The 25,506-nt window shown below is 40.9% G+C and overlaps 1 protein-coding gene across 2 annotated transcripts in view; it reads right to left on the bottom strand.

Annotated features, from left to right (window-relative positions):
* SPATS2L (spermatogenesis associated, serine-rich 2-like) overlaps nt 1–25,506 on the bottom strand; it is a 113,734-nt gene that overhangs the window by 29,253 nt on the left and 58,975 nt on the right. Inside the window, exons 5-6 of one of the 2 annotated variants that reach the window (XM_006889074.1) lie at nt 23,807–24,013; nt 22,109–22,244 (exon numbers count right to left, since the gene is read on the bottom strand). In XM_006889074.1, the coding sequence (XP_006889136.1) occupies nt 22,109–22,244; nt 23,807–24,013 (343 nt within the window). The remainder of the gene's footprint in view (nt 1–22,108; nt 22,245–23,806; nt 24,014–25,506) is intronic. The other variant, XM_006889075.1, reaches the window with a different exon arrangement.

Here is a 25,506-nt window from a genome sequence, read left to right as displayed (position 1 = left end):
ATGCTTGGGACCATTGCACCAGACAATGTGATTAGCACACTTTCTAGTGGCTGAAGTTCTTTTGTTGGGAGTTTCCTTAAGACAGCTGATGGGTCACGGGAGAATCACAGAGTCAGGGGCCAAGTTTAACTGTGGAAAGAACAAAGAGCATACGGCTGCTTTCAAGGACATCTGTGTAGACAGATTATTGCTGTTGCTGTTATGTGCCACTGAGTAGACTAACAGTCACACCAGCCCTAAGTCATTACAAACCAGGAGCTGAAGATAACTAGAGCTGAGCTGTGTGTTATGCGTGCCAGGGTGAGTTCAGTTGCTTGTTGCAATGATCTCACTTAAGCTTCACATAAAAAAGCCATAGTGGCACAACAACTAAGCATTTGTCTGCTAACTGAAAGGCTGATGGTTTGCACCCACCCAATGGCTCTTCAGGTGGACAGACCTGTTCATCTGCTCCCATAAAGACTGTTGTTGTGAGGTGCTGTCAGCTTATATTATGAACAACAGAACTGAGTGTTTCCCTGTCCTGTGCATCCTCACCATCTCTGGGATACTTCAGCCCAATGTTACGGTCACTGCGTCAAGCCATCTGATGGAGGGTCTTCCCCTCTTTCACGACCTTCTACCTTTCAAAATACAATGTTCGAGCAAGAACTGGCCCCTCCTAACCACAAATCCGAGTATGTGAAGCAAAGCGTCACCATTCTTGCCTCCAAGGAGCACCCTTTCTCCAAGACCTGTACGCTTGTTCTTTTGTCAGGCCATGGGACATTCAGCATTCTTCTCCAACACCAAAACTCAAAGGCATCGATTCTTCTGTCATCCTAAGTCACTGTTCAACTTGTGGATGCCTAACAAGGAATTGAAAGACCTTGGCTTGAACCAGATGCACTTTAGTCTTTAAACTGACATTGTTGTTGTTTTGTGCCATTGAGTCGCTTGCGACTCATAGCGACCCTATGTACAACAGCCCTAAACTCTGCTCTGTCCTGTGCCAACTGCACTGTCCCTGACACTCCCATCCCAATTATCCCAGTCACTGAATCAATCTACCTCATAGAGGGCCTTCCCCTCCTGCGCTGTCCCTCCACCATCCCAAGCATGGTGTCCTTCTCCAAGGACCGGTCTCTCCTCACAACATGTCCAAAGTATGTTAGACAGAGCCTCAGAATCCTTGCCTCCAAGGAGCCACCTGGTTTAACCCTTTCTAGGATGAATCTGTTTGTTTTCTTGGCAGTCCATGGTATTCTCAATACTCTTCTGCAGCACCACCGCTCAAAGGCATCAATTCCCCTTCTATCCTCCTTGGTCATTGTCCAACTCTCTGATGCATAACAAGTGATTGCGAAGACCATGGCCTGTATCAGATGCACCTTAGTCTCCAGAGAGACACCATTGCTCTTCAGCACTTTGGAGAGGTCTCTAACAGCAGACTTTCCCATGGCAATGCGCCTTTTAATTTCCTGGCTACTGATGCCAAGACTGTTGACTGTGGAGCCAAGCAAACTAAAGCTGTGTACAATCTCAATCTCTTCACCATCCATCCTGATGCTGCCAATTGGTCCAGTGGTGAGAATCTTTGTCTTCTTGACATTGAGCCTCAATCCATATTGTAGGCTGCAGTCCTTGACACTCTACTGCCCCTTAATACCTTAGAAAGGGCCTGGACAGCAGATTTACCCAATGCAATGTGTCTTTTTATAAAAATTGTTATTTTAATCAAAGTTTAGAGAAAAGTTGGATTTTCATTCATTCACTGTTGCACAATTCCCCCCAACGCCCCTGGTTCACCTTAAAAAAAAAATTCATTGTTGTATAATTTGCAGGATTTTTTTTTTAAATTTTTCTTTTTTATTTTTTTTTTTGCGTGTGTACCATCAAATCAGATCTGACTGGTACAAGAAGAGATTGTTCCTCCTTCTCCAGCAGAGCATCTGGTAGATTTGAACTAAGCACCTCTGGGATTACAGTGCAGCTTCTTGCCACTAGGCCACCAGAGCTCCCTGCAATATGTCTTTTATTTCTTGACAAAACCCATGAAGATTACAACCTTGAAAATGCTATGAAGTACTCCTACTCCATCACCTTGGGTTACCAGGCACAACCACAGCAAGACGACACACAAGATCCACAGGGAGGTGAGAGGTCTGCCTGCTTTCTCTTGCTCAGGGGGCTTTGCCTCTGCCTAGAAGATAATGTTCCTCATCTTTGCCTTTTTTACAGCTAATTGACTGAGTTTTTCTTTAGATCACCACTTAATCATCACTTCTTCAAGAAAGCTTTGAGTTTTAAAACACTTCTGCTCAATTTTATGATCTTAGACTAATTTGGGTTACCCCCCCCAACACACACACACACACACACACACACACACACACACACACACCCCCTCTACCTCTGCTGAGACAGAACAATAATGAAACTTCTTGGTAAATTATAGTGCTTGCATATAAATCATGCTTTATGCACACATTTCCATAATTTTAGACACTGATGGAATCTAATTATTTGAGAAATAGCTTATGAATAAAATTGTAACTACATTTACAAGGGGTAACTAAATATGTAAGGGGTTTGGTTTAGAATGAAGATAGGTAGTTGAGGACTGTAAGTTGTTGTTAAGTGACGTGGAGTTGAGTACAACTCACAGTGACCCTGTGCACAACAGATATGAAGCCTGTCCTCTCCTGTGCCGTCCTCACCATCTCTGACACACTTGAGGCCGCTGCAGCAGCCACTGTGTCGATCCGTCTTGTTGCAGATCTTCTTCTCTTTACCTAATCCTCAGCCTTTCCAAGCATTAAGTCTCTTTCCAAGGAAAAGCCTCTCCTAGAAGGATCATGTCCAAAGTGTGTGAGATGAAGTGTTACTACCCTTGCTTCCAAGAAGCAGTCTGGCTGCACTTTTCCCAAGACACATATGTATTCTTTTGGTAATGCATAGTATATTCATGGGATACTCCTCTCTAACATCACAACTCAAAGGCATCAATTCTTCCGTCTTCCTTACTCACTGTCCACCTCTCAGATATATTGTAAACTGAGGTGGAAATAGATTATTAAAATCTGTGCCTTCTAGGAAATAAAATCTACCAAATGGGGAAATGATAACCTCTCAAACAAATGGTGTTGACAAAACCAGACTGCTACTTGCAGAAAGCTGAAACACTTCATATTATACATAAAAATCAACTGAAGGTGGATCAGAGACCTGAGAGTAAAGCCCCAATCTCTGCCTTTTCCTACTAATCACCTATAAATCTAGGGTTTGCATGTTTTTGCTTTTGAACAGTGCCCCTCTGTACTTGACAGGGACAGCTAAAACCAGTTGCTGTTGGATCAGTTCTGACTTGGATGACTCCATACATGTGTGTCAGCACACCTGTGCTCCAAAGGGTTCTCAATGACTGATTTTTTTTTTAAAGTAGATTGCCAGGTTCATTCCCCCCCAGCCTCTGGGTAGATTCGAACCCATCAGCAGTCAATGCACTTAATTGTTTATACTACTCTGGGGCAGAAATACAAATCTCCAGTTGGCTTTTCACTGACCACTAACAGGTCTAAGTGGGGTGGGTGGAGCCTCTAAAGGCAGGAGACAGAAGACATTATCAAACACGTTCAACAGTCACATAAAAACCATGTTTACCTCACGTATTTCAGATGTGCCCTTTATCCTCCCCCAAAATACATCTCCTCATTTTATCTAAACTGCCTGGATAGTAAAATTTTATTTTGCTACCATAAAAAAGCTTTCATTATCAAAGCAATAAGGTATAAGGAGAAAGAGATTGCCATGGCAAAGCCTTTATGGTTTATTATATAATCATGCAGACAAAGCATCATTTTATAAAAAAATGTTTCCACTGTCTTGATTTCTTTCTGTGGAGGCCTAATAATAACAATAATAAAAAGAGGCTGAAGGCACTTTGGCAGAAACAGACGGATCAATTTCTACCCTGAGAAAGACTCTTGCAGAAATCTGAAGACCAAGACACTGATGACAAAATTGCTTTGTCTGAAAGCTTGAATGCGCCAAGTCACATCTCATGTTCTTTGTAAACATAAAAACAATGTGGCAGGGACAGCCCCAGACCTTGCTAGTGGACACTGAGGAATTAAAGGGGAATTCTGAAGGCAATTTAAAGAAATAAATCTGTAAAAGCAGCCAGATTAACCCAGATTAAGGAGTTCAAAACAGTCCGTGGTCCATTTCCAATGGATTTTTCTTGGGAAGACTGTGGTGACAGAAACTGCCTAGGGCTATGAGACCAGATAATTTTACTACAGGCCCTTCTAGTGAGTAAAACCCGTCAGGTCTGAATGTCCTTAAATAAAATGAAGCAGGTGGGGACATCAGAAGGATACAAGCCTAGAGAGAAGTGATGAGTAGGTGGAAGAAAAGTGTCCTATCCTCTAGCCCACAGCAGAAAATGAAAAGGTGGAAAGTGGTGGGGAGAAGGGATTCTAACGAATGCTAACATGGTATTTCTGCCTTCTGGGACTCCCCCGAGCATGCAAATAAGTGAATGATAAGCCTTACAGACAGGCTTTCCAGTATAAAGAACTTCCATTTTCTTCACCAAAGAAAAAGGAGAGAGAGAAATACATTCGCCCTACCTGTAGGGTCTGCTCCTTAGTACTGTATCAGGGAGAATCAGCCGAGCTTCCAGCATTTGACTAGCAACTGGCGGCCACTACAAAGAGGAGCTAGGTTTGCTCTTTACCAGCTGGTACTGATGGAAGACGATGCCTGTCTCACTCAAGCATTTAGGCACCTGAGCCCCTTCTCGGTAGGGATGCAGGATGTAGCTCCATTTACTGTGCCACCACTGTGGCCATGGTTGCCACTTTCAGTCCAACTCTCAGAGTATTAACAGGTACTCTTGGGCCCACTGCAAAATTACCCAGGGGTTTCAGTTCACCAATTTCACAACCATTGCAGCTGTCAACAAAGCTTCGGTCTTGATAGTCATGCAAATGCACCAGACTTCTGGACCTATCTGTGGATCTCTATTCCTAGAAAGGAAGCCCAACACCTGTTTCAGATGCTCACAGATGCTGCATACTGAGCCTGGAGTCCGCCTGATCCTTCGGACTCCATTCTGCTCCTCATCTTCCCCACTGTGAACCTTGCCTGCTGGCCACAGGGGTCACTTTCTGTCTAGCTTCCTTTCCCTCCACCTCCCATGTGATTTACATCCTCTGCAGTCAGCCTCAGAACTTCTCTCCTACCCTCCTCCTCTCCACCTCAAGCTAAGCACCTTAAGGGCTCATGTCAAGTCCCTGGCTGTGCTCCTTTTATTCTTTCGCCACATTGCTTGCTGTCTGCTACCTTCACTCTAGACTCCATTTTTTTTTAGGTGCAAATTTGTGCAGCAAAATTAGATTCCAGTTTAACAATTTTTATACAAATTGTTCTGTGGTATGTTGGTTACAATTTTCACAGTATGTCAGAAATCTCATTATTTTCACTTTGTTTGTTCTCTTACCATTGATTTAGCCTCTCCTCTCCTCCTTTCTGCCCAGCTTGTCTTCTGGGTTAGGGTTGATGGTGTGGACTCACACAGTCTTTTTAAGGGAGCACATTAGTACTCATGGGCGATGTTTATTTTACAAATAAATCTAATTATTTGGCTAGAGGGTGATCTTCACAAATAGCTTCAGTTTTGACTTTAAAGAGTATTTCATAGTGATAATCTCAGGGGTTCTTCTGGTCTCTATGGGCCCAGGAGGTCTTGCCTTTCTTAAGAATTAGAATTTTGCCCCACATTTGACTCTGTACATTCTTGCACTTAGATTTTACAAATTACATTCCTTTTCTAGGGGTAGCATTCTTTTGATAATGAGAAAAATACATTAAAAATTTTCTTCAGTGCAGCCACACATTGATCTTTCTGAAGATTTCTCAAATATTATACATTGATATTTGGTGAACATTCAAAATCCAGCATAACTATCTACAATATGTAGACTGGGGTTGGGTCCCAATTCTTTGAAAAGGTGCCTACTTATGGTGGCTGGCAGAGACAGAAATGATACCTCTAAAAGCCTGAATCATTCATGTTCAAGTTCATACAGTGAGAATGTGACAGGGCTAGGACAAATACAGAACTTTTACCTTGAAAATCTGTATGCTTATAAATACTTTTTTATACTGTGTGAATATGCTACTGATCATTGCTAACTAAGGATGAAAGAATTATTATTGATGCCTTCAAGTTGTGGTGCTGGGGAAGAATCTTGAACATACCATGGATCTCCAAGAGAACAAACAGGTTTATCTTGGAGAGGGTGAAACCAAGTTTATCCTTGGAGGCAAGCATTTTGAGGCTCTGTCTCATATACTTTGGGTACATGGCCAAGAGAAACTGGTCCTTGGAGAAGGACATCATGCTTGGAAGGGTGAGGGACAGCATAGGAGAGAAAGACCCCAGATGAGATGGATTGATAGAGTAATGTCAGGTAATGGGGGTAGTTATGTTGCAGTCAGTGAGATTGGCTCAGGATAGGGTGGAATTCAGTGCTATTGTACATTGAGCTGCTATGAGTCACAGGTGACTTGACGACACAAAATAACTACAATATTTGGAACTGATTCATAGCTGACCTTCAGAAGCTGTAAATCACATGGGAGGAGATTCCCCATTTTTCTGCACTAGAGCAGCTGGTGGATTTGAACAGCCTACCTTTGAGTTGGCAGTGTAACTACTCACCCACTAGACTACCAGAGCTTATGAGATTGGCACAAGGATAGGACAAGGTTCAGGTCTGTTGTGCATAGGGTCACTGTAAGTAGTAGTTGACTTAATGACACCTAACAATAACAACAAAGCCCAAATCCCATTAAACAGAATAAAACCTTTCTGTCAGCAAGAATGCTCACTATGCATATAAAATTCAAATTCATTGCTGATAACTTGGAACTGACTCAGGTGATCTTCCACTGGGTTTTCTGAGGAGATGGCCAATCTTCCTCCTTCAGAATTGTTGGTCGATATGGGCTCACTGAGTTGGCAGTGCACCGCCCTCTAGACTATCCTTCCAGAGCACCCTCCGAAAGCAAAAAGGTGAGGCCAATTTTAATCCTGTCTTTTATCAGTGCTAATAAAATCTGTTAATATCTCTTAGTCTGCATATTTGAAGTTGGAAGCCTACAGTGATTTGAAACCACAGTTAATGAGTATTTCATCAGACTGCCTGAGGTGCATTTCTGAAATGGACCATGGGCAGATTTAACACAAGCACTAGTTCCCCACATAAAATTCTTGAGTTCCTCACAACAAATAAGTAAATGAAAACAAACAAAACACAACCAGAGGGATTTATTTTACTTTTTGGAATGTAAAAAATGATATCTGAGCTGCAATGAGCCTATAAATTCTATAAATCTCAGAACTCCATCTGTGCAGTAGAAAAATCTATATTCCTCATATGCCTCCATTTAGAATTTCACATATGATTTTGCTTAACAATATGAATTCTTATCTTTGCTAAGTATTAGTTTTCTATCCATGGAGATCACTATCCAGGAGAAGTAATACAGTAATTTTTCTTTCAATAGTTATAAACATTATATGATTTACCATTATTTATATTTAAGCCACACTGATGGGAGAGAAAGCACGCAGCTCTATCTGCATATTAATTGTCTAGAAACACAAGGGAACCATTTAAGGAACATGGTTAACATTCTTTTTCACATAGTTACTTCATTCTACATGCTCATTAAACAAGCTGTAAAATACAAAGTCAGACCAAAAAACCCCAGAACATTTTTCAAAGAAAATGAAACAAGGCAAAATCCCCTTGGCATATACTCAAAATACATCCAATCACCCTCAAGACTCTCTTGTAAGCCTTTTAAGTAGAAGTGTGTGTGTGCGTGTGTGTTTAGGGAGGGTCACTGTAGAAGACATCATAATTACTTAAGTTACATAAATGTGATAGATGTGATTTAAGAAGTCACAAATTGTGCTGGCCCCATCTGACCTGGTCTAACATAGATTATTTCCCTTGAGCCTCTGCTGTTGTTAAGTGTCACTGAGTTCACTGCAAATCATGACAATTCTATGAACAGAAAGAAACCTTGCCCCATCCTGTTCCATTCTCATACTATCTGTCATACTCAAGTTTACTCTTGTAGTTACTGTGTCAATACATTTCATTGAAGTTCTTCCTCTCTCTTGTTAATGCTGTTTTTCCAAGCATGATGTCTTTTTTCCCCAAGGAATGGTACCTTCTGACAACATGTCCAAAGTATGTGAGACAAAGTTTCACCATCCTTACCTCCAAAGGATCATCTTTTTTCCCTTCCTGTCTAGCAAATTCACAATCAACCTGCAAGATCAGCTCAAATGTCACCTCTGTAGTGAACCCTTTGCTAAGGAGCCAGAGTTGGTGGTACCTTCCCTCAGACATAGAGCTAGTACTGTGTTTACCCAAGGAGTTGTGCTGACAACCTGAACGCAGAGGGCTTGAATCTATCAGCTGCTCCGTGGGAGAAGGATAGACAGTCTCCTCCTGTGTGATTTACAGCCTCTGAAAATCTGCTGGAGAATGAGCTACTGAGTTTGTTCTGACTTGATTATACACACAACCACAACCACCACCACCACCATGTTATAGTATTTGTTTTAGTCTACACCCTCTACACCTGGACTTTTCTTGAAAAGGAGATAATCTTTAATTTATCATTGTATTATTTCTAAAGACAGCTCTGGTGGCTTAGTATTGGTAAAGAATTGTGCTGCAAATGCGCAAGTATGTGGTTTGAATCCACCAGATGCTCTGCAGGAGAAAAATGGACAATCTCGACTTGTGTGGTTTTCGGTCTCTGAAAACCTGCTGGAGGGGCAGCTAGGAGTCAGTTCTGACTTCACAGTACAGAACTACTACAGCATACCTGTTCAGCAATGGGCTCCCTGGGTGCTGCTGACGTAAAGCCTGGAAGTTCTCGTTCACTGAAAGGGCTTTGTAAGAAAGATCTGGCAATTGACTTCCATAAAAAACAAAACAAAACAAAACAAAAGATCCCAACACACACAACCAGCCTTTGAAAGTCTTTTAGAGCACAATTCTACATGGGCTGCCATGAATCAGAAGTGGCTGACAACTTTCTTTCTTTTCCTTAATTTTTAACAGTGCTACTTCTAGTAGTCTTCAGGACATTTACATTTTTACCCACTTGATTCATTACAAGTGGGTTCTGGAGCTCTAGCCCAACTCACAAGTGCAGACTATCTGGGAAGGCAGTGTGAGGCTCCTTAAGCTCTCCACAGTTTATAACAGTGCCTTAGTGCGCACTCATTCACCTACTGGATAAAGGCAAGCAGAGAAAGGTAGAGAGAAGTCATGGAAAAAAGGGAAAGGCAAAGAAAGAATGTTTTGGAGGCAAATGGGCCATGCAAAGGAGCACTGGTGGAGCAGTGCATTGTGCACTGTGCGGCTAACCCAAAAGCTGTGCTTCTCTGGCAGTTTTAACTCAACTGCGGTTCCATCAGAGAATGATGGGCCATCTCATCCCATTATGACCCACAGCCTCAGATACCCAATGGAGGGCTGCTATGGGTTGGAAGCAATTGGATGACAGTGGGATTGGCTTTGGTTTGGTGGCCAGGCAAAAGTGGCAGAGCAGTTCAATGTTTGCTGGGACATCAAAACCCGCCAGCAGTTCTATGGGAGAACCAAGTAGCTTTAGAGCATTGGAAACCTGGGTCAATTCAACTCTGCCCTACAGGGCTGCTGTGAGTCAGAATCAACTTTATGGCAGTGTGTGTTTGGTTTGGGCTGAGTGGTCAAACAGAATCAGAGGCCTCTTCAAATTATCTTCTCACCAAGCAGCAAACTGCTAAAAGGTGTGTGATGAAATATTTTATCTCACCATTAAGATCTACTCCATACTGAAACAATAAAGATAAAAAACAAAGCACCCCTTCTTCCCTGTGTGATGGTTAGAGGAAAAGAATTTCTTCCTCCCAAATTACAATGTTCTTATGAATCAGAAGAGGACCAAGTTGTTGAACATCTATCACGGGCAATCCCAGATATTTTGCATGACAATGTAGTAAACCCATTACCTTATATATGAATCTTCACAAAACCTCTAAAAAGTGATTAGTAATAATCAGGTTTTGCTGCTGAATAGAAGAAATGGAACCAGCATCAGAGGTAGAATGTGTGGAGATAGGAATTACACTCTGTTCCAACTCTGTATTTCATGTTTCTTAAATAAGTTGTTAACAAACCTTGGATGACATGATTTTTATTAGAATAGAGTCTAGGAAGAATCAAGGGTTTAAAGTCACTAGAAAAATAGTATAACAAACACAAAAGGAGATTCTGTTCCACAGAATTCAGGCACAGGCCTTTCCATTTGAATTGCTACTGTCTTAGCTTCCAGATTGTCCAAAAGGACTCTTGACTACTGTAATGAACAGAAACAAGCCCCAAGACTGATACAGAAATTGTGCTGCCTCACCATTTACTATGACAATGCATTTTAAATTTCTATTAGTATGTAAGAACAAATTAATCTCACTTTCCCATTGAAAATGGATTGCACTGCTGATTAAAAAATACACACACATAAAAAATGATGTACACTTTCTTCCTATGGGAATGTGTAAGTCAAATGTAATTCCTTTTTACAGTTCTACTCTGATGAAAAGGAACTGTTTCTTTTCAGAAGCATGTGAGTTACCAAGCAGGCTGGTAGCCTTCATTTGCTGAAAAGATTCAGAAATCTTTTCCCATTTCAAGTTGAAGTCAGAATCCACTTCATGTCCTCTGGTTCCTATTGCAGGCCTATTATTCCCCAAAGAAGGTCGCTGCCCTGAAAGGAGAGCTGCCTTCCGTCGCTAAGTGTGAAACAGGCATAATGTATGGAGGCAGTCCACACACGCAGCTCAGGGAGGCTATTAATACAAGGTGCTATTTATGCCAGTTTCTGGGGGACTGTAACAGAACTGAAAAGGCCAGTCCTGTACTTTTGGTATTTATCAAGCTGCTCTTCCCTCATGTCAACGGATTCATTCAGTCCTTGCCGTGGCCCTGGGGAAACATCTAATGCAGAGGAAAACCTCAGGGAAGAAAGGAAATAGGAAAAGAGAGGCTTTTGCCTCCAAAGAGCCAGCTCCACCTATTTAGAATGACACATATTCACAAATGTGGCAATGAGTGAAGGCAGGCCTTGAAATACATGGCACCGCAGGGACTCGTCTTAGTCACAAAGTCGCTGGAACCTTGAGTTTCTCCATGTTATATGGCATTTGCCCTTTTCACAATTTCAGAATGGATCCCGGAGCTTATTTCTGTTTATTGGACTGGTGCTGAGTGAAGAAAAGAAGTCGTTTTGGGCAGTTTGTCAGTTAGGCCAGCAGCAAATCTAAACACATGATTCTCTTGAGGCATAAGTATATTTATTAGCCTCTCCCAGGACTATCTCCTGACATCCTCTGCAGGTGTCTGTTCCTCCCCACTTCATGTGCTTTTATCGGATGTTGAGGGTGGGAAGCAGCAGCAAATTTGATTCATTTCCTTTGTCTAGTGTTTTGTGCCAGTCCCAAGCAGCAGGGGACTCAGAAAACCAGTGAGTGAGGAGGAGAGAGATTAGCCAGCAAGTCTTGTCTGGGCAGGTTTTGATCAATGGCAAGATTGTATTAATTTCCAGAGCACAAAGATGTAGCAACCTTTCATTAACTTTCCTTGGAAGACTATTCAAGACCCCTCATTCTGTATTCATCAGATATGAAGTCTGAGGAACTGGTAAAAACACAGTAATGGTTCAACACTATCCTGAGAGCTTTAATAGGAAATAGAAGTCTTTGTAAAATTACTATATGACAATGCTAAGAAGTGGAAAAATTTCCTGACATCAGTTCTCCTACTGGTAATCCCATTATAAACGTCCCGTGCATCAAGAAAAGGACCATAATTCTATTGTTCCAGATAATTCCTATTCTAGCATATTTGCTAGGGATGCTTACTGTTTTGGTGCCAATGGTTTTAAATTGAAGACTCTACTCATCAGCCATGATTCTATCATCATCCTCCATGTGACTACATGTGGACATTGTTAGCTTGTTGTCATAGAGTCCACTCTATGACATTCTATGACACAGATATAATTCTAAGAATTATTTCACCTGATACATATTTTCACCTACCCCTTTCAAAGTATATGAAGCTCTACAATTATGATAATTCTTCTACTTAAGGAATGGCAAGTGGCCAGCAAGTATCTGGTCACCAGGACTGTACCTTGAAATATGGAAAAAAATCTTCTGTTTCTATTTGGCTTCTAGAGCACAAGGGTTGTCAAAGTCGAGAATGTCACTGGTAATAGAACATCCAGATATATGCCTTGTACACCAAGAACATCAGCAATACTATTGTTTGGCAGAAGCCAAAGAATAACTCCCCAAACAGATTTTTAATAGAACAATGCTCTACTGTATTTATCTTTACATGCCTCAGATCTTCATCCTAATCTTGGTCTCTGCTGTGGTATTTATAATGTGTTTCATTACAAAATGAGAAAAGACCAGGGCCATAGCATAGCTAATCAGAGTGACTGTATATCATCAGCTACAGCATTCAGTTTGTAATTTTCTTCTAAGGACTATAAGGAAAAACAGACCAAAAAAAAAAAAAAAGCAAAACCTTGAATTTCAGACACTTCAGTACAATTGTTTTCCTGGTCTCAAGGAGGCAAAAACGTAATCTGACCTTTCAAGTGCGCAGCTAGAAGGTTTGTGTTTCAGGCAGGAAAAATTATTTTCCTACTGCACTAATATGGAAAGCGAAGATACGTTTTTTTATGATTGGAAATGAAGTTCCCTCCCTCTGGGGGCATAGTCTTTAAGGAGATGTACTCCTAACCCACTGGTGGTGTGAATCTACAAGGAAACTCTCAGGAGAAAGACAATCTCCTCTCCACAATTTATAGCCTTGGAAATCCAATGGCAGGTCAGCACGAGTCAGTTACAAACTGAAGGCAATGAACTGATTCTTCTCCTTTGGAGTTTCGAGGGGACCTTGGTGGGGGCAGACCCTCTAGAGTTTGGCAAAGGACAAGCAGCACTGTTTTCTTTAAAGGAGTCACAGTAGACACATTTCCCCCCTCTTCTAGGCTTTCTCAGCCTTGGCACTTTTGTGCTGAACAATTCTTTGTTATGGAGCCTGTCCTGTGCATGAGACAAGATATACCATCATCTCTGGTCTCTAGCCAGTGGATGTCAATGGCACTCTGTATTCTCACTATGACAACCAAAAAGACTCCCAGACATGTTAGTTGTCCCCTGGGGACAAAATCATCCCACTGTCAAATATTACTTTAGCCCACTGGTCTCCAACCACAGATACAAAAGAACATCATGTGGGACTTAAAAAAAAATCATCCCTATTCTTGGGACCACGCTAGACCAGCTAAAATCAGTAACTCTGTGGGAGGGCAGGAGGGAGAGAGACTTAGGCAAGGAATGCTCAGAAATCTGAGAGTTTTCAATTACAGTGCGCACACAGACACTTGGTATTGAGAAGGAAGTATTAAAGCACAAGCGTCAGCTTTCAGTCACTGTTACACTACACACAAACGAGCAGGGGAAAGTTCCAGAAGGGTGGACAAGAGTCCAGCTTTCAGAATTGCTGGGAAGCCAGGCAACCTGAAAAGCAGCTAAAATTTTAGAGAATGTGGGGCAAGGACAAACCAACTAATGAGGAAAGAATTCCGTATTTCATAAGCCTGGAAAAGTGAAGAAAAGTGGTTTTATTTATACTTGAACTGAAGTGATTCTAAGGATGTGTGCTCCAAAAATTTTAAATTATTTGGACATTCAAGGAGCAGAAAACTGGGCATATGGGTGGATTATCACCCAGGTTGCTCTGAAATATGATGACCTCACTGGCAATTTCCCATTTGGAAGCCGTTCTTAAGCTCACATCTCAGGCAGAAAAAAACTGTCAAGGTTTAAAATCAGTGGTGCTATCTGCTGTGTGCCTGGGCCACCCTGCCCGGCTGCTGCTGATCTGTTTGTGGTTTGCTGGGCTCCAAGCCGGACTGCAGCGCCAGCTTAGAGGTCCCCTTTGGTGTGTGATTTAAGAGATGCTGGAAGAAGATGTACTGATCTCAAAATAGTTTTTCCTTCTGCCTGAAATGTTCACTTTTAGATGTATTCCTTCAGCTGGGGAGAAGGGCTCCAAAGAGTGTTTACTTACATGCTGGCATGCAGATATGTAACTTTGGGAGGGAGGGCACACCTATCTTCAATAGGATGTGGGATTGTGTCATGACACAAATGAGTTAGCATGGTTTAGAAAGAAAACAGGTAAAGAACCATCAATCCTTAATTCTGGATTCCTGTGATAATCATGATATGCTATCATATATCACTTTTAAATTGTTCTCTCCCTCATCTGTTTCAATTCAGTATACATAATCTATCCAGTTTTTCTCAGTCTTACCCCAAACCTGATGTCAATCACTTTCTACAACAGTGGTACCATGCAGTATCTGTCCTTTTGTGACTGAGATATTTTACTCAGCATAATGTCCTCCAGGGTCACCCATTTGGAATAATATTGCATGAGTTCCTTGTTTTTCAATGCAGCATAGTATTCCATTGTGTGAATATACCACAACTTCTCTATCCATTCATTTGTTGATGGGCACTTAGGTTATTTCCAACTCCTAGCTATTGTGAACAAAGCCACAATAAACATGGGTGTGCATATATCTGCTTGGATGTCAATTATGGTCTCTTTAGGGTATATTCCCAATAGTGGAACTGATGGGTCATATGGTATCTCTATTTAAAACTTTTAGAGAAAGTGCCACACCGCCCACCTTCCACAGTGGTTGCACCATTTTACACTCCCACCAACAGTGAATAAGGGGTCCAGTTTCTCCACAATCTCGCCAGCATTTGTTGCTTGCTGTTCTGTTAAATTTTGCTATTCTGACTGGGGGGTAAAGAAAAAAGTGCAACAACGAATGAATGAAAATCCAAAATCTCTGTAAATGTTAATTAAAATTAATAAAATAAAATTAAAAAAAAAACAAAACAATGTATCATCCTGGAAAGGGTCAAACGGGGCAGCTCCTTGGAGGCAAGGATTCTGAGACTCCGTCTAACATACTTTGGACATGTTGTAAGGAGGGACCGGTCCTTAGAGAGGGACATCATACATGGTAGGGTGGAGGGACAGCGCAGGAGGGGAAGGCCCTCTATGAGGTGGATTGATTCAGTGACTGGGGTAATCGGGATGGGTGTATCGGAGACGGTGTGATTGGCACAGGACACAGCAGAGTTTAGGGTGTTGTACACAGGGTCGCTATGGGTCACAAGCGACTCGATGGCACATAACAACAACATAAGAACTTTGTAAATAAACTAGTATAATTTAAAAAATTAAAAATAATATGCCCTCAGTGTTACTTCATATCTTTCACATCTAGTTTATCAATTCATCTACTGAAGGAAATACTGGTTGCTTCCAATTTTTTTACAATTATAAATAAAGCTTCTATAGATTTAAAAAAAAAAGCATCAGCCCAAGCTGCCCTCTGGCTGGTGATATCAGAGTAGAGAGCCCTGTCTGGGAGGGGCAGCGTGAGGCTCACTCTGTCCTCGGTGTGAGGGAAGGGAAGATGGAGGGAAAATGGGCAGAGAAAGCAGAACTGAACAGGACTGGGAGTGTGGAGCTGAAACCTGACTTTTTCAAATTCGCTTGGTTCAGAACTGGCATTGACTCCAACAACTCAAAGCTGTGGAGTCAGACCTGACTCAGAGCTTATTCTCTAGTGGAATTTTTTTTGAGGTTATAAATTGCATGGGAGGAGACTGCTCATCTTTCTTCCTCTGATGGATTTGAGTCATCAGAAAGGTGCTACTCTCCACTGCACTGGCTTCACCAGCATGGCTCCCTGGACTTGTAAAGTATAGGAACTTGCCTGGCGCCTTTATATGGGACACATACTTTAACTGATTTCTCTTTCCTATTTGGAAGAAAGAAGGAGAAACCCCCCCCCCCCCATCAGCTGCTATTCTCTGTGACCCTGACTGCACACACCCTGTCCCTAGTATGCACTCCTCTCCCTGGCTCAAGACTGCTCTACATTTTTTCTAAGCTCACTTTTAATTAAATGCTAAATCAACAATGCTGTTGTTGTCGATTGCCTCTGAGTCGAGCAGGACTCATAGCGACCCTATAAACAAAAGGCCTGAAGCCTTTCTATAACTTTCGACATTTATCAAAGTTCATAGTTTCCAGAGCCATGCTGTTTAGGAAGTGGATGCCACTCCTGCTTCTAAATCGACAATAGCACCTAACAAAACGTTTACAGGTCTGTTTTTGAATACTTTCTCCACCAGCATATGGTAGACCGATCAAACATTCTCCTCTTTCTCCATAATATAATGGAGCTTTTACAATATAATGTTTTTATTGCTCATTTTAAGCCTTTGCAATCAACTTGGACACACACATACCAGGGCGGGGGAGGGGGGTTGTTTGAGATGAAAAGCTAGATTAGTTTGCACACAAAGCAATTAAATTTAGCAGCTCTGATTCCAAAGAACGAATATTTTCCAGTGGTAGTAGGGGGCCAGTCATACAGAGAAGAAACCAGCTGCTTCGTGTTAGTTCCTGATGTGACTTTTCACACAGATGCTCATGTTGCAAAATTTATTTTCTGTTAAGACGTATTATGAGACTATGGTATCATTTGTACTCCCTTCCCAAATCCCATAATATTTCTGGGAAAATGAGAAGTCTCACAGTTGCGGTTATTTAACCCTATGTAACCATGTCCTGGTTAAATGCCAACTTCAAGTTTACATTTTTAGCTACTTATTTTTCAAGAACTGTAGTGAACAGCCCATTCGGGAAGGATAAGCATTTACTTCATTTCGCCCTGATATGTGTTCACTTGGGAAATAAACACTGACCTCTTCGAGAATACAGCAGTATTTCTTGGGGAATATGGTCAAACTGGGCTTATTCGATGGTGACACATCAGTAGCAAAGTGAATGTTGAGAACTTCTTATCTGGGATTTCTATCTATTTCTAAGCTTCCTATCATGCCTGTTAAGTACTGGAGAGCTGACAGAACGGAATGGCCCAAACTAAAGAGATGAGCTAGAATAGAACATAAGTGTCAGTGTTGCTTAAGCATCAGATAATTTAACATCTGTCTGAGAATGAGCTCGCTCCTTGGAAATTTCCCAAGGACGTGTCCCACATCCTTTAGATCTGGATACGTGTTCTGATCTTGTGGTCAAGACTGTTTTTTCTAAAGCCCATTTCACCATCAACAAGGAAATGTTTTTTGGTTTTTTTAAAATAAATCTTGCAAGCTGCCTGATATTCTCAAGAACACTACAATCTCCCATACCCAGCCTTTTCTCCCTCTGAGAAAATACGAGCAATTCTGGTGGTGTAGCCTTTAGGGAGTCGCACTGCTAACGCCAAGGTGGGCCTCCCTCGCAGTGACTCCTGGGGACACAGATGGGTAATCTCCTTTTGTGTGTCTTCCAGCCTCTAAAAACCTACTGGAGGGTCAGCACTGAGTCGGTTCCAATTCAACAGCAATGAGTTTGAGGTTTGTTTTTTTTTTTAAGAAAATAAAGAGTGAGGCTTATTCAAGTTAGCCATTCCACTGGCTGGGTTACATGCTTTTTCAAGCCCTGGAAACATTTTTCTTGTTTGGCAGAAGTGCATGTAAACAGTTGACAAATGGCACTTCAGTTTTATTTTTAAGTTAACATTTATGCATTTACTTTATTAAAGGATAGATAAGAAAGCAAGTGATGCCTTTTACTCATTTTGTAGCAACAGTAAACAGAAAATGACCTCTTTTTTTTTTGTCTATTTACCTCTTTCGTTTGGAGGAAAAGTTCAGTTTTGCCAAGTGGGTGGCTTTTAAACAGCAGTACTGCTTGGCTGAACTCATTCAGAAGTAACCCTCCCCATCCATTTCAAACACAATGTAAATTATAGGCAGAGCAAAAGATATACTACTTCCTTAGGTACTGAGTTTCCTGACCCCCTGTTTTCAGGGCTTGAGGGCTGAAGAAACACTCAAAGAATCTGTTATAAATTTTAAGATGCCTCATGACCCATGTGATGTTCATTTTACAAAAAAATAAAAAAATAAAAACAAAAGTCCTCAGAGCAGCTGGAAAAGGGGAGGTAATCTGAGGTCATGACTAGACTACACTCTGTTAATGAGTATATGAGTCCCTCAGTGTTAAGAGGTTATTCTCAAGTGTCACACAAAAGTAGAGAAGACAACATGGTCTTCTCTGAGCAGTCAGCTAATGCCTCCAGACAAGGGTGGTATGTCTATTGCTGCTTTTGCACCACAATAGCAGGGCTGAAAAGCTGCATTGAGACTGTGTGACCCACAATCTGTGCTATTTGCCAGCTGGCCCTTTACAAAAAAATTCTGCTACCTAAAAGGAGCCCTCATGGCCTAATGAGTTATGAGTTGGGCTGCTAACCACAAGGGAGGTGGTCTGAATTCACCAAGGGCTCTAAGAGAGAAAGAGAGGTAGTCTCTATGCTGTGAAGATTTGCAGCTTCAGCAAGTGGTGGTGGGCAGCAGCCAGAACTGACGGGAAGGCTGGGTTTGGGTCTTGGACCCACTGCTACGGAGTTTATTTAGACACGTGCTGACCCTCCATGGAGTTTCTAAGGCTGTACATCTTTACAGGAGCTGGCTCATCCTTCTCCTGCAGAATCTCCTGGTAGATTCAAACCACTGACCTTTGGTTAGCTCCATGTAATTCACTAACCCTGCAGGCTCCTTTTATAAGTATTACTGTTATATGCTGTCAAGTTGGAACCGACTCACAGCTGACCCTACAGCGGGTTTTCTGAAGCTTTAAATCACACGTGAGGAGACTGCTCATCATTCTTAGAGTAGATGGTGGATTCGAAACACTTGCCTTTGGGTTGGCAGGACAGCTTCTTAAATAAGCATAGACTTGAAAAGCCATATAACTATAAATGTTTTTTGTAAGAAACCAATGATACTCATACCTTTCATTTGTGTACCATGTTTACCTTATTTTTAAAATTCAGTCATTTATGGAAATTTTGTTTTATAACATCAACAAAAATTAATAATTAAGTTGTCTATCAAGCCCTAATTGTATACTGCCTTTCTCTTAACCCAGCTTATCTAGATATTATTTTCCTTCTGGATTGCTTTCCCCCAAACAATATGCTTAAGTACTCATCCATGGACCTGTGCCTATGACGCACTTGGGAATATGTGTTCCTTTGTTACATTGAGGCCATACTAGCCCCACTACCATCCAGTTGATTTCAAGTCATAGTGACCATATAGTACAGAAAAGATGTATCTCAGAGGGTTTTGTTTATGGAAGCCAACTGCTACAGCCTGGAGAAACTTGGAGAAACTGAAAGACAGAGAAGACCTTTCACTAGCTGCAGCCCTGAATTCAGATTCTAGCCTCCTGGCATGGGAGAAGATACATTTTTAGCCATGAAAGCCACTTGTGCTAATTTTGTTACTACACCACTAGAAAACAAAGACACTTCTCTATGAGCTTTCAGATGTACTCTTGGTATTTTCTTGGAACAACTAACTAGGTTACAATCTAATTTATGGAAGAAGAGTTTGAGTATGGTTCATATGCCATGATTGGAGTATGTGTGTAAAAAATGATTCTTTACTCCCTTGGAGAGTCTAAATGAGAACTAAAGGAGGGAATCTTCTAAGTCAGCGTGCTTGACACTCTCGGAATCTTATATGTAGCAGATGGTTTAAAAGTCATGAATTTTAGATTATGGTGGTGTTAGATTTACATGACTCCAGCCATCAGTTTCTTCTAAAAAGCATATTAATGTCAATGCAAAGGCTTTTACTAGGAAAAACTGGTGGAAGATACAGTCAAGATTCAGAACCACAGGACCTACAGGGACCATGTTACATGAGTCTGGGTATACAGGACAGAGTATACTGTCCTCCTTTCTTTTGATGTTAGCAACCCAATTTTCTTAAAGGAAACCACTGCTCTTCAACTCACGGTCTTCAGATTTCAGGTGAACTCATCTCATTACCAGGTCTGTTGTAGGCACATGACTCCATTGAGAAATCAGTGAAGAATTTGCAAGGAAAGAAAGTAGGAAGTGAGAAGGAAGGAGGAGTGAAGTGGAGAGAGAAGCTGAGTCCCAATGATATAATAGAGGCTTAGAATAAATTTGTCTAATAGGGTATAAAACCATTATTGTAGAATGAGTATGAGGCTCCAAGGGGGTGGGGAGGGTGGAAGCAGAGGAGTGAGGAAGGGTGGGGTGGGGTGTTAATCATCGATGGAGGGGAAGGAAATAGGAAGGATCTTGTGTAAAAAACAATGCATTCTAACTCTGTAAAAAATCAGTATAAAATATTAATAAAAAAAGAAGAAATTTGCCTGAAGCTACCTTCTTTTGGAATTTTAATTTTCATTAGTCAATTTTCCTTTTGTCTGTTAGCTAACATGACTTGACTTTCTATCTGTTGAAACTGTAAAGAGTCTTGACTGTCATACTGAGAATATTTTTTTCTACTATATGGCCTAGTGGCAAGAAGCTAGGCTGAAATCCCAAAGGCACGCAGTTTGAGGATACTGGCTACTTAGCAGGAGAAGGATGGGCAATCTCCTCCTGTGTGATTAACTGCCTCTGAAAACTTGCCAGAGAGTCAGCTATGGGTTGGTTCTGACTCTGATACACAACAACAACAACTACTTTAGTAAGTTAGCTTTAATCTGTGGCCCTCAGGCCTGCTTTTAATTGGTTTTGGTCAAACGTTCTTCTAAGTGGTATAGCCCTGGTCTGTCCAGTAAGTTGTGTTTGCTGTGATGCTAAACACTGTGATACTGATGTGTCAAATGTGATAATGGTCACCCATGGTGGACAGTGTTTGGTGGAGCTCTTGGATTAAAAGAAGCTTGGAAGCAGGAGTGGCATCCACTTCTGAAATAGCTTGCCTCCAGAAACTCTATGAACGTGGAGAAATGATGAAAGGTATACAAGTGTTCAGGTCTTTTGTTCATAGGGTTGCTATAAATGGCCTACAACTCAACGGCATGTAACGACAACAACAACAATAAAAACAACAACTAGATATTTCATTCCAATTATGTATTGAGCAATTTTATGAGATTCAAAGTCAACTACATTCAAATAAATTATAGGTAAAGCCAGGACCAAAACCGCATCAGTGACCATGCCTTAATTTTAGTCTTAAGAGATACTCAAGTATGGGATATTACATTAAACTTATGTAGAATATTAAGTTTTGTTAACAAAGTTGTCCTTATTTTATTTCTATTTATTGTCTTCTTAAGTAATGCATGTTTTATAAATTAAAGTTTTATGACAAATCTGGGTTGAACAAGACTATCAGTGCCATTTTTCTAACAGTATGTGCTATTTCACATCTCTGTCTCACATTTGGGTAAGCTCAAACTATTTTAAACTTTTAAACAATGCATCTTTAATAGAACTCAAACCTGCCCAGAGCACCAAGTAAGACTTCAAACTGCCAACCACTGGGTGAACAGTCCGACATGTAATAGATATTCCACCAAGGAGCCTTTAATAGACTACAGACTGGTGTAAACATAACTTAGGCATGCACTGAGAAACAAAAACAATTCATGTTACTGGCTCTGTTCCAATGGTCTGGAATCAAAACTGCAATACTTTCAAAGTGTCCCTGTAATTACACCATTAGAAAATATTTTATTTTTCTTAATGATGTTCATGGTATTGACATTCCAGGGATTTGGGGGGAAAAATCACTTGTTGAGGTTTTATTCTACATCATTCATACACTTTTGGGCTGTTTGGATCACTTCTTTGTTTTTGGGCTACGCTAATGAGTTACATGTGTCAGGTTTCTCTTTATTAAGCACCTTCATTTCTTTTCCTTTTTCCACTCCTAAGATATATGCTTCTTCCTGCAAGACTTTAAAGAATCTGCTGGAGACTTGTTCCATGATATTTATGAATTAAATAAACATTTTCCATTTGATGCTTTTCCTACAGAAACAGTTCAAGTATCCTAAATTTATACTTCCTAAGTGGAATTACTCACCAGTTGTGTAATTCAGCAAAGGCAGCTTTGATCTTCTTCACTGAACTATCCACTTCCTCTTTGATCATGACACGGTATCTGGTTAGAGAAACAGTGCAGCGTTGCAAATCCTTCACTGATTTCTCAATATTTGGGCCTAAAATTAAGAAGAAAACAATTGTTAAATATAGCACTTTATCTTTTTACTTATGAACAAAACACCACAACAAATGACTGGCCAAAAAAAAGAGATTTTAGTTTTTGTCTTTCAGTGAAGGGAAAAAAAGAAGCTTCTGTCAAGAGGATGTTTGTAACAGTTCTTTGACCCAGAGTGGGTGGGACATTAGGCCCTAAATCTGCTGTTTTCACACTGGTCCTCCCTTGCTAGGATGTTTGGGGCACACTTGTTTCCTTTCCTTTCACCAAGAAGCTCTGACTGTTCTCTTCTAGTACAAGCTGCAGTTTTTTAGAATCCAATATGCTAAAGATTGTTTGTGCTGCTGGCTTGATCTATAAACACCACTCTGCATGGTTAAAAACCATCAGGGCTTCTGGAAGAGGAAAATGACATAGAGAGGAAGGGAGGCACAAACGACCTAGAGGATGGGTGCCAGGTACGTGGTTCTCGCTGCTCAGCCCTGAACCAGCCCTGTAATTATAGCAGCAGCAATTAAGGTTTCTCCACGCGAGAATCTTGCCTGATTTCCTGAAACTGTCACCAGGGTTTACAGACAGTAAAGAGCAAACAGGCAGACCATACTTGGCCCAAGAAGGCCAGGAAAAATAATTCTCCCTCAAGAAAAGCAAGCAAGAATATTCAACCAAAGGCAATGAAATCAGACACAACTGAGGGGCTGAACAGAACAACTACTTAACCATCTGGGAATCAGAATGGAAGTAATTTAGTCCTTTATACATAACATAGCACTAGGTATAAAGGATCACAAAGCTCAAACAAAAATAAAAATAGGGTGCATCCAATATAAAACCCTTCTAGTGTTATGATGTCTGAAAGTTCAAATCCAAGAGCTGGATTTATACAGGGAAGATCACATCTGAGGGAGGCATACTAGACTTTAGACTCACCTTCACTCAACGCAAATTAAGAATTTTTACTGAACAAACTTAAATATTAGACTCATTCAACATTCACCTTTCTGAAAGACCTCCATTTACTTTATAATGTTTTAAGGCAGAACATATTTGTGGTGAAAATGTATCCATGTTAACAAAGAGAACAGGAGAAGGAATGCAACTCCCATAAATCCAGTCTCCATCCAGTTGACTCTGACTCAGGGTGACCCTATGTGTGTCAGAGGAGAACTGTGTTCTACAGGATTTCAGTGCTTGATTTGTTCAGGAATGAATTGCCAGGTCTTTCTACAAAGGCATCTCTGGGTGAAACTGAGCTTTCCACCATTTGGAAGTCAAGTGCAAAGAGACTGCACTATCCAGAGATTTTATGTGTTAATTCTGACTCAACAGTCTGGTTTAAAAGGACTTTAGTGCCACTGACACATTCAAAATCTTTGAATAACACAGAAAAGTGTCACATCTGCCTTTCAATTTTTCCTACATGGATCACAGAAAGAAATGCAAATTCATTTGCATCTCTTCACTAAGCATCTTTTGTAAAATTCTGTCATTTGATCACTTGGAATGTAACCACTAGGGAGCATAAAATATGTTTAATCATTTGTGCAAAAGAAATCACTTTACCTCTTTTCTTTGCCAACTCATCTGGCTTTATTTCAAGATGAGCTGCAGGGACATTGGACTTAACAGGAGATGTTTTTGCCTTAGGCTTGCTGGGGTTACAAGGCTGCTCAGCTGACCACTGTAGGCCATCTGACCTCTCTGCTGTTCCAAGTATAGGTTTGGGATTCCCATCTAAGGATAGTTTCAGCTGCAGTGGTCTGTTGCCTTCTGTAAGAAAACACCAAATAATGACTGTGAAGTGAAACTCAAAATACTGAGATGCAGTGATGGGGATTCCAAGATGTTTGTTTACATTTTGTCAATAATGCATTTCATGACAGTTGGGAAACTGTTTTAATAGGATCACCAGAAGATTAGGATATATAATAAAAAGAGCCATGTATCTGGAGTAGGAAGACCTGGGTTTGTGTTTTGGCTCTGGTTATTTCATGGTTTTGGCAGTGTACCAGGCAAGGCACTTCATGGTTCCAAGACTTGCCATTCTCACCAGTAACTACCCAGGAAGGTAATGAACACGTGTGCACGAGATGAACAGATTTCCCTCCCTCTGCTCTAGTAAAGGCTTAGGCATCTTAAAGGAAGACTTATTATTGAGGCTATAAAAATGTAGACCTTCTACCTCCAGCTGCTACATTAATGTCTTATGATATTTTATTTTATTCTGAATTAATAAAGGTAGCAGAGTGATTGGAGACAGGGCAAGAATGAAGTGACAACAGGTCCTATAATCATTTTATCCAATTTATGAAGGACCTAAATCAGGAAAAATTGTCATACTATCTCAAATATATTTAAAATCCAGGGCGTCAGATTCTCTCCAGAGCTTTAATAGATGTAGCAATAAATTAGTAGCACGCTACTTTCAGTGTCTTTTGAAGCTAAGTTCCTATTTAGTTATTGCTGGAGTGAATTAAATGGTACCTTAGTGGCCTAGAAAGAAAACGTATAAGCCTTGCATCTTACTTACTACCAGAGAGCTTTGGGTGTAAAAAAGATGAATCCCAGCATGACGAGCTTTGGAGAAAAGTGGAGTTAGGGAAAGAGGTCAGGTCTTGGTCCAGAGTCTCAAGATGTGATCTTCCTAATGCCCTGGATGACCTTTGGGAACTTCATTTCTCTGGTGTACTACGAATTATAATGAAATACAGCATAGTGTCACCTCTGTGAAGCCCAGGCTCCTCTCAGATAGTGACCTGACTCCACTTCTCAGCACTCCCACAATGAGTGGTTGTTATTAGCTGCCATTAAGTTGGTCCTCAACTCATGGTAACGCCATGAGCAACTTAACTGGACTGTTGAGACCCATATGGCTTCATAAACTAGTTTTCAGATGTTCAAGGCCAGGCCTTTCTTTCTAGCCTGTAAGCGCTGTTGAAACTTGTCCTGTAGCATAAACTCGAAACTAAAATTCACTGCCCTCCAACTCATATCTGACCTTCCTGCCTCAGAGCCACCACCTTTGCATTAGCAACTTAATTCTCTACTACTTTATGAGATTTTCCTGCTGTACAGCAAGACCTAACACATATTTTAACACAAAGTTTCTATTGCTGCCTCTAACTCCTACATCATTGATTGAACTGTGTCCCTTCCATAATATGTATGTTATAATGTGGAAGCTATGCAATTGCCTTCCCATGATCTAATACACCAAACAGTTGAATGGCCTTTGGGTTACCAGCACAACTCTCCTTGGACTG

Source organism: Elephantulus edwardii, unplaced genomic scaffold (assembly GCF_000299155.1).
Source record: "Elephantulus edwardii isolate Elephantulus edwardi_28Jun2011 unplaced genomic scaffold, EleEdw1.0 scaffold00075, whole genome shotgun sequence".
Classification (NCBI taxonomy): domain Eukaryota; kingdom Metazoa; phylum Chordata; class Mammalia; order Macroscelidea; family Macroscelididae; genus Elephantulus; species Elephantulus edwardii.
The sequence above is the reverse complement of the archived record's forward strand: the minus strand, read 5'-3'. Positions and strand labels throughout refer to the sequence as shown.